Source organism: Dipodomys ordii, unplaced genomic scaffold (assembly GCF_000151885.1).
Source record: "Dipodomys ordii isolate 6190 unplaced genomic scaffold, Dord_2.0 Scaffold71, whole genome shotgun sequence".
Classification (NCBI taxonomy): domain Eukaryota; kingdom Metazoa; phylum Chordata; class Mammalia; order Rodentia; family Heteromyidae; genus Dipodomys; species Dipodomys ordii.
Genome location: NW_012267287.1, coordinates 3,016,632 through 3,026,440, shown reverse-complemented (window position 1 = coordinate 3,026,440; position 9,809 = coordinate 3,016,632). Strand labels below are relative to the sequence as shown.

The 9,809-nt window shown below is 59.3% G+C and overlaps 2 protein-coding genes across 2 annotated transcripts in view; one reads left to right on the top strand and one right to left on the bottom strand.

The window, feature by feature from the left end:
- Sorcs2 (sortilin-related VPS10 domain containing receptor 2) overlaps nucleotides 1–9,809 on the top strand; it is a 150,077-nt gene that overhangs the window by 23,928 nt on the left and 116,340 nt on the right. The gene's annotated exons all lie outside the window — the stretch shown is intronic.
- Nucleotides 1,162–2,941, bottom strand: Psapl1 (prosaposin-like 1). Its single transcript, XM_013023860.1, has one exon. The coding sequence runs from the start codon at nucleotides 2,913–2,915 to the stop codon at nucleotides 1,338–1,340; it is 1,578 nt and encodes a 525-aa protein (XP_012879314.1). The 5' UTR covers nucleotides 2,916–2,941; the 3' UTR covers nucleotides 1,162–1,337.

The window sequence follows — 9,809 nt, the reverse complement described above, 5'->3', positions numbered from 1 at the left end:
CTCCTGTTCCATGCTCAGGGAGGTTGTGGGATCCTGGGGCTGGCTGCCCCGAGCCAGGTAGAGAGCCTGGGCTGCCTCTGGCCTTGCTGACCAAGGGGGACCCTGCCCAGCTCTGCAAGGGCGCTGCCCAGAGAGAGCTCCCCTGAGGGCAGCTTGAGGGGTTCCCACCGTCAGAATGGAAGAGGGGGTCACCCCAGTCCTCCCCTCCCCTCGTCTTCTCTTCTGTCCTCTCCCTCTCCCCCCCCTCTCTCCCTCTCCCCCTCTCTCTTATCACCTCCCCCCCTTTCCTGGCCTACGCTGTCATCTTCCCCTCATCCTCTTCTCTGGCGCCTCTGGGGGACCGTACGTGGTCATCTGGCTAGCAGCTCTTTCAGCCCAAGTGACCCTGCAGCTGCCGGGCGGGCTGGCTCCCTGGCTGGCTGGCTCTGCTGGTTCTGGGGCCCTCCCCTTGGCCCCAGCGTCCCCCAGCATCCTCCCACAGTGGCAGGCGTGAACGTGGCCCGTGTGTCCCCCGGTGTGTGGGCCCGGCGCTGGCTCTATGCTGGGCCTGAGGACGAGGCGGGGGGCGGCAGTGTGCTGGGCCTGTACACGGCGTGGGGTGCAGGCTCGTGGCCCAGGGCAGCCTTCTCTTTGGAGGTGGGGGGTGAGAACCCCAACAGAAGGCCTGGGGGGGGTGGCGCACCCTTGGAGCCACAGCCTGCTGTGACAATAAACACAGCCAGCATCGTCGGGAGAATGTTTGTGCTTTATACAATTGTCACACAGCCGGACGCCCTGTGCACCACCCCACCCCTGCTGGGTGTATGGGGGGCCCAGCAGAGCGCTCCATCCACCAATCAGAAAGCGGCCTTGGAGGGGGGCGTGCCCACGGCAGGGCCACAGGCCATGCCCACCGAGGACTCCTCCAACGCTGCCTCCCAGGCTCCAGCCCACACATTTTCCGCTCCTGATTTGGGGTGCGCGCTGACACTTTGACTCAGCACTGGGGTGGCAGAAAGAGTAAGAGGACAGGGTCCCCCGTGGTGAGGCCTCTAAAGTCTAAGCACCCCTCTGGGACTGTGGCCAAAGCCCAGACTCCCCCCTCCCCCCCGGAGACCCCAGGGTGAGCTGTGGCCCAAGGCCCTGGCCTCTCCCCTCCCTCAGGGCAGGCGGGGTGCATTTCTAGTCTTTTGGGGGCATCGGCACGGGCAGGGCCGAGTGACAGAGGCGCAGATAGAGCTCCTGAGGAGAGAAGGAGAGAAGCATTCTCCCCCAGTTATGGTACGGGGCTGGGGACGGTACCCACCTCCGAGGCCCCCGGGGAACGCAGGGCCCCCCGGCCGGCCGCAGGGTCCCGGTCACGGCTGGCCCTCGCTGTGGGGGTGCGCCACCTTCCACACAAAGCGCCGGCAGTGCTGCAGGGCATCGCACATCTCGGCCGCCTCCTCCGTCTTACACCAGAAGCTGGGGCCCAGCACGCACTGGTCAGAGCCCAGGAGCGGGGTCCGGGAGCCGTGGCAGGCCCCGATCTTCTTACACACGGCAGTGGGGTCCATGAGGAACTTGAGGCTCTCGATGAGCACGGGCTGGTACTGGATGACGAAGTGGTTGCACTGGGTGAGGTAGGGCAGGGGCAGGATGCTGCAGCCGCCCTTGAAGGCGCTCAGGATGTCCCGCTTGGTGGCCCTGCGGTCCAGGTTCTGCGAGGAGACGCCCAGCACGTTCTTGCAGGTGGCGCAGAAGCTGCCCTGGTTCTCTTCGTCCAGCAGCAGCGAGGGCGCTGCGTCCGGGGTGGCCACCAGAGACCGCGCCTGCCTCGGGTTGCTGCACAGGCGGAGGGCCGCGCACACCTTCTCAGGCGTGACTCTGGTCACCAGCTCCACCAGAGAGGGGCTGTAGGTGTCCACCAGCGTGACGCACTGCTGGACTACGGACGCCGGCATGAAGGAGCACACGCGCTCCAGGGCGTGGCTGATGATGGCCTCCGTGCTGTTGGTCATGAGCCAGCGGTCCACCTGTTGGATCACGTCCAGGCACACATCACAGGTCAGGCCGGACGTCATCTGCATCTCGTTCTTGGCCGGCAGCGCCAGCTCCAAGGAGGGGACCCCGTCCACCGCGGCCACCCGCGCCGGCTGCGGGCCGGGGCCCGGCCTGTCCTCACAGAAGCCACCCTGCCCGCAGATGTCCCTCGGGGCGAGGAGCTGGAGCGTCTGCTCGGCGGGGGCCAGCAGATGGCTGAGGTAGTTCTGGCAGAGAGCTCTCAGGCCGGGTCCCAGGGGGGCGCACTGTGCCTGGACGACACTGGCCTCCGCCAAGGTCACGTTGGATCCCAGCGCAGCCTGGAGCCGGGAGATGAGCCGGACGCAGTCTGCACACACGGCGGCGGCGGCAGCGCCGGGCGGCGGCTGGGGGTAGAAGCCAAGGGCCCCCTTTGCCATGAACGGGGCCACCACTTCCGACGCGGCCTCCCGGGTCAGCGGCGCCCCCGGGGCGGCCAGCTTCCGCTGCAGAGGCTCGCACAGGGTGAGGGAGGAGCAGACGGGCGCCGCCGCACCGCCCTGGCCCCTGGCGAGCATGCGCAGCACCACCGGGCCGTGCGCGTCCACCATCCCCTGGCAGCGGGCTGCGGACTCCTGGCCCGACAGCCAGGCACAGGTCTTCATCACGGACGCCAGGACGTCTGACTCTGTGGCATTGGGGTTCAGCCCGTTGCCGGCTGCCGTCACCACATCCTGGCACACGGTGCAGGCCAGGGATCTGGCGGTGGGCTTGCTCCAGACCGCCGTTTGGCAGTGCGCCACGGCCCCGCACCTCACCGCAGCCTGCAGGTCCTGACACCACACCTGGGAGCCCTTGGCACACTCCTGGGGGACAGAGATGGGCCCGGCCATGGCCCCCAGGAGGCCGGGCAGGAGAAGCAGGGTACACAGCATGCTGCCGCGGGCTTGCCCGTCCGGTGCCGTCGGCTGCCTGGCTGCCGAATAAACCCAGTTGGCCTCCTAGCCAGAGTAGAAGAGGCTGGGTGCACCTGCGTGCCCCGCCCCGCCTGACTCAGAGCCCGCCCCTGCTGGGGCCCACACCGGCCTCCTGGGCCTGTCCCCTGGCCTCTGTGGGGCAGCGCCCACGCCCAGACGCCATCCGTCCGTTTGTCAGCCCCTCTTCTCCCCTGCGCAAATGCTTTCTTGCTGGGTTTCTTTGTAAACCTGGCTTCTGCCTGAGGTAGTTGTTCTCAGCTCTGGGCCTCTGCTTCCGGGCGGGGGGTGGGGGAGTGCCCCCTCCCCTGACCTGACCCAGCTTCTGCAGGCCCTCTCCACCAGGTGCTGCTGCCTGGTCCCCTTGGGGTGCTTGTGAGGCCCAGCCTCGCATGGGACCTTGGCATGGGACTTTGGGACGCTGCTCCCGGGGAGGGGAGTCGCTCTGCCCTCTTCCTGCCTGGGGAAGGGCAGAACGGCAGTCTGTGCCACATGCTGGAGGGGGGCTGAACTTCCACTTTTCTTCCGTCCCTCCCCCTCCTTCCTCCTCCTTCCCCTCTCTTCCCCCTCCTTCCTCCTCCTCTCCCTCCCTTCCCCCTTCTTTTTTCTCCTCCCCCTCCCTTTCTTTTCTTTCTCCCCTCCTCTTTCTTCCTCTCTCTCCCTCTCCCTCTCCCTCTCCTCTCCTCCTCCCTCCCTTACTCTCTCCCTCCCTGTCTTTCTCCCTCCCTATGGTACTGGGCTTTGAACTCAGTGCCTTGCACTTCCTGGGCAGGTGCTCTCCCACTGGAGCCACACGCAGCAGCCCCTATTTGCTTTTAGTCATTTTTCAGGTAGGGTCTTGCTTTTTTCTTAATTCCCTTCCTGAGCCTGCTGGTACCTCAATCCTCCTGATTGCTAACTCCTCAGTGGCTGGGATTAAAGGCCTGAGCCACGGCATCCGGCTCGGGGGCTGGTTTCTCATGTGACCTCCCAGCCGTGTTTCTGGGGCAGGCCCTGCCAGCCTGGGGGAAACAGATTTCATTGTTCAGAGGCCCAGGCTGCTGGAGAGAAACGGGCTCTGGACCTCACACTATGTGTATGCACGAGGGCAGCTACTTCCAGATCCCGTCGGTTTCTTCATTCTGGAAATTTCTATCAAAGACTAAGCGTGGGCTGGTCCCCAGAAGACAGGAGTTGAGCATTTGCGGATGGTCCAGATGGACAGAAGGAGTTTGTTTTATCGTTAGGTTGTGTGTTATCTTTATTTTTCATTCCTTAGTTTTTGAAATCGACGTTAGGCAAGCGCGTAGGCACCGGGCAAACAGTGCAGGTGTCTGGAGAATTCCGGAGCTGGCCTCGCCCTTGGCCTGATTACAGCATGGCTGTCCAGCTCCGCTGGGCTCCCGCGGGGCGTGGGCGGGTCAGGGGCCCCTGCTGGGGCTCACAGGCCCCTGCACGCCTCGGGGCGTCAGCCCCACACGTGGGTGTCGCGGGTGGCGGAAGAGCCTGCCGCCTCCAGCTTTGTGGCCTGGGCAGGGATGGCACAGGGAATGTCGAGCAGGGTTCGCTGAACCCCTTACGTGACTTCATGGCCTCTGGTCCCCGGGGGCCAGGGAGGAGACAGTCCACTTTCAGCTGCAGGGCGGAGGACCAGCTCTGCGAGTTTCTGAGGAGGTGCGGCTGGTGAGCTGGTGCCTTATCTAGATGTGGCTGGGCGCGATGTGCTGGCACACGCCCGCCCGCCCGCAGCTCCCACAAGGACCAGACCCGGCCAGGGCTGGGGGAGGGGCAAGCCTGGCAGCCCCAGCTCATCCCTCCAGTTTGTTTCGATCCCTTAGTCCCCAGGTCATCCCACAGATTCTGGAACATTCTCCCCTTCCCACCTAGCACAATGGCCGCTTAGTAAGCGCATCTCTGGCCCACCACTCTTGGTGGCTGCGTGGGGTGAACGAGGGCTCCTGGGCCTGTCCATGCCCTTCTGGATGGCGTGTGTCCCTTCCAGCTGGGGGGCCGGTACAGCGTCTCCCCATCTCCGCTGGGCTGATCCCAAGCCAGCTGCAGCCCAGTCACATGGCATGTGCCCCCCGCCGGGGACTTTGGGGGACCAGGTGCCACCCCTGCTTCTCTTGGGGTGTGGTTGATTCCCTGCGCTTGCCAAACCAGCATCTGACAATGCAGCGTTGGGTCCTGATGCTCCCTAACCACCGTTCACGCAGACCCACGAGGAGTCTGCACCCCCACTTCACCCCTGCTTCTGTAAATGGGAGGCTCCCAGGCCCCCTCTCCGGGCCTGCCATTTGCTCTGGGACCCGGCTGGGAGCAGCCCAGGGCAAGGCACAGCACGGGGGGACCGGGCAGGGGTGTACCGCCCTCCAGCTCCTCTTGTGGGAACCCCAAATCTCCAAATCTTGCCCAAGAGTCTATGGAGTTGAATCTCCGGCGTCCTGGCTGTTCCTGGAGGCCGTGTGTTGGGGTGAGAAGGTTCTGGAGGCTAGCCCCATGAGTGGGCAGAGCCCCTCGGACGTGACCCAAGGCACTCGCCAGTAGAAAAGGGCTGTCGCTTGCGAGGTCCCCCCCGTGCTGGAGGAGCTCGGAACCAGGCACGGGACAGGAAATCTGAGGTATTCGGATTGGGCAATGGGGGATTATGGGATTTTTTGGACATGGCTTCTCAATTAAAAGGTAATTGTGAAAAGAGTACCAGAAACTCCCATGTATCCCAGATACACCTATAACCCCTTCCTTTCTTCTCATCCATCCATCCATTCATCCATTTATCTATCCATCCATTCATCCATCTATTCATCCATCCATTTATCCATCCATCATCTATCAATCCATTCACCCATCCATCATCCATCCATTTATCTGTCCATCTATTCATCCATCTATTCATCCATCCATCATCCATCCATTCCTCATCCATCCAACCATTCCTCATCCATCCATCCATCTATTCATCCATCCATCCATTCACCTATCTATTCATCCATCCATCCATCCATTCACCATCCATCCATCCATTCATCCATCCATTCACCCATCCATCATCCATCCATCATCTGTCCATACACATACATACTTAAATATATTTTTCATAACCCAGCAACTATTACTGTAGATTTTTTTCCTTTGCCTTATTTATCTATTTGTTCACTTATTTGACATTACTGGTGTTTTAACTCAGGACCTCGTACTTGCTAGGCAAGCACTCTGGCACTCGAGCCCCCGGTCCAACACTATTTGCTTTCGTTAGGGTCTTGTTTTCAACATCTCACATTTGTACTGGGACGCCAGGCATGGGCCACCGCCACCACCGTGCCCAGCCCAGTATCAGTCAGTAACGTGATCCCCACCCCCCATCTCTACCTCCCAAGTCGCTGGGATTGCAGGCGTGACCAATCACGGCCAGCTCCTCTGCCCCATTTCTTCAGCGTGTCTTTACCAAAGGCAAGGGCATTCTCTCTTATCACAAAGCAAGTATCAGACTTGAGAAGGGCAGTGTTGACACGGCACTGCCCTCCACCCTCACCCCTGCCCGGTGTCCGCGGTGCTGCCCGGTGCTGCCTGCTTGTCTCCCGGGCTGGGCCCGTCACAGCTCCCCTCACCTTAGTCACATCAGGCCTTGCTTGTCTTCTGTGATGTGGGGCACAGGCCGCTTCCTCCCAGGACCACAAGCCAATCCTCCCCCAGGCCGGGTCAGTGGGTGGAGTGGAAGGGGCGGGGTGCCCTGTGTGGAACTACCACCAGCAACCAAAAAACACATGTTCCCATTTCCTGGAATAGGTTTTGATCCATAGCATTTCAATGTTCAGACTTGTTACGCCTTTGTGTGCCTCCCCGTTTAGTTGGACTGCGTGCATGAATGCCTAGAACCTGCATAGCTTATCATGTCCAGTTCTATTTTAGATCGAGCTTCCACTGAGGGGAGAAAACATTCGTCTTTTGTCTCTCTGAGCTTGGCTGACCTCACTTAGCATGATTTGTTCTAGATCCATCCATTTCCCTGCAAATGACATCATCTTACTCTTTCTAATGCATGAGTAGCATTCCATCGTGTGTAGGTACCACATTTTATTGATCCACTCATCTGTTGTAGAGCATCTGGACGTGTGAGTGTTTTTACTGAATCCTGACTTGTAAGGATCAGGGTAGAGGCCCACAGTGGTGTGGCTGGGTCAGAGGAAGGTCTATGTTTCGTTCTTGGAGGAACCTCCAGACTGCTGTCCAGAGTGGCTATACTAGTTCACACTCCTAGCAACAGTGCTCCCCACGTCTCCACCAGTGTTTGTTTGACTTCTTGATGTTGGCTAATCTAACTGGGGTGAGCGGGAATCTCAGAGTTGTTTTGATTTGCATTTCCTTTATGGCCAGGGATGTTGAGCATTTCCTTGTGTGTCCATTTGCCATTCTTGCTTCTTCTGAGAAGTCTCTCCTTAATTCCTTTGCCTAATTATTGATTGGTTTGTTAGTTTGGGGAGGTGTTAGTTTTTTGAGCTCCTTGTGTATTTTGGACATTAGGCCTTTGTCAGATGAACTGCTGGTGAGGATTTTCCCCCGTCTGTTGGATAGTTTAGTGACTGTGTCCTTTGCTGTACAGAAACTGTTTTTTATCTTAATGTAATCCCATTTGTCAAGTCTCTCTCCTATTTTTGGTGTACTCGGGACTCTTCAAAAAAGTTCCTACCTATACCTATGAGTTCTAATGTTTCTCCTACTCCATCTTGCAGTAGTTTCAAAGTTCCAGATCTGATGTTGACATCTTTGATCTACTTTGAGGTGGTACTGGTGCGTGGTGACAAACTGGCTCCCTTGTCAAATATCAAATAATCAGGTATATGGCTTTATTTCTGGGACTTCTAGTCTATTCCATTGATCTTCTGGTCTGTTTTGTGTCAATACCAAGCTGTTTTTGTTACTGTAGCTCTGTAGTACAGCTTGGGGTCTGGGATTGTGATACCACCAGCATTACATTTTGGGGGGGAGGGGTCTAGAATTGCTTTGGCTATTCCAGGATTTTTGTTGTTCCATATAAATTTTTGGATTATTTTCTCCATCTCTCTATCTCATTGGGATTTTGTTTACAAGTCACCTTTGGTGGTGTGGCTGTTTCTACAATATGAAGTCTACCTATCCATGAACATGAAAGTCTTTCCATTTCCTGGTGTCTTCTATTTCTTTTTATAGTTTCTGCTGTAGAGGTCTTTTGCTTCCTTGGTTAGGTTTATTCCTAAATATTTTCATTTTTTTCTGAGGCGAATGCCAATGTTTCCGTGATTTCCCTCTCTGCTTGTACCTTGTATACAGAAAGGCTGCTGATCTCTGTGGGTTAATCTTGTATTCTGCTGCTTTGCCAAGGTTGATCATCTCTAGGAGCTGGGGGCGGGGTGGAACCTCTCAGGTCTAGGAGCTGGGGTGGGAGGTGGAACCGCTCAGCTCTAGGAGCTGGGGAAGGGTGGAATCTCTCAGGTCTTTTAGATAGAAGATCTCGTGGTCAGCAAACAGGGACAGTTTGACTTCTTCCCTATGTGAAAAGAGCATTGCTAAAGCTCCTCTTCCATGCTGGGGTTTGGGTCTGGCCCCCGTCCTGGGAGTCTGGGAGGACCGGAGCCAGGCCCTGGGGGACAGCGGGGCACCCAGAACCCCAGCCGGGGCATCTGTGACGCTTCTCCCTCACCGAGGCCGTGGAGCTGGGGGTAGGGGTGGGGTGCTGAGGCTCGGCCTTTGGGAACTCCCGGCCATACTGTACCTTCCCTGTTTGCGGGGGGGATCCCAGGCACAAACCCCAGCCCCCAACGCTGGCTGGACATCTTCCGCAGGTGCAGGGTGGCTCTGCCGCGCTCCTGAGCCCCGCGCCTCTCTGGGTTTCGGGAGCTCCCCGGGCTCCAAGCCGGGCAGCGGCTGCAGACAGCAGACCTCAGGGCTTCATGAGTCTCACCGGGCCACCCACCCCGGAGGAGCGGCGGGAGGAAGCGGCCAAGGCCCCGCCCATGTGCATGGTCGGTTATCTGAAGGAGGGGGGAGCAGAGGAAGGCGAGGCCTGCTTCCCACGCTTTCCACGTGGAAGGGGACAGCAGATGCCGGACCCTTGTTGACTCTGTTTTTTTCATTTGGGCCGTCAGTCTCACCACTTCCTGACACCTGAGCAGTGCCAGGTCCAGGCAGGCACTGGGGACATTTATGTTAACAACACAGACGGGAACCTCGCACTCTGGGGGAGGAAGCCGAGACCAGGCACAAGCACAGGTGCCATAACATAGAAGAACATGGCGGGCGAGACCGAAATCCTGTAGGTTGGGAGGGGTGCGAGCGTGGCCCGTGGAGGCCTGGGTGACTCACTAGTGTTTGAGGGTTTGGCGAAGGTGTGAGAGAAGCCAGGAGGGAGGGGGTGTGTGCGTGTGCGCGCGTGTGTGTGAGTGTGTGCACACGTACATGCTCCAAGCGGGGGCCAGCATGTGCAAAGGTCTTGTGGCAGGCGGTGCAGGGATGAGGGAGGCCTGAGCAGGGGTGAGTGTGGTGATGGGGAGGGGGGCGGGGCTGGGACTGATAGATGCTCCGGGGGCGGCTGCTGCCGGCTTTCTGTGCACAGTGGGAGAAAGCGTGTGTGGGGGCCCACGAAGGACTTTTGGCTTACATGACTGGGCAGATGGCCAGGATGGCTGGGCGCAGGTGCACAGACCGGTCCAGCTGCTGTTGTGACACCAGGGGAGAGGCCGGCGCCCGGTGTGGGATGAGGCGTGGAGGGGGGGTGTAGACACTGAGATTGCGGCCACGGCTGTGGGTGGGGAGAGAGGGCAGGGGTGAAGGGAGACTCAAGCAGGGCTGGGGACGGACAGGCCAGGCAGAGGCCTGGAGGGCAGAGGCGTGGGGCCGGGG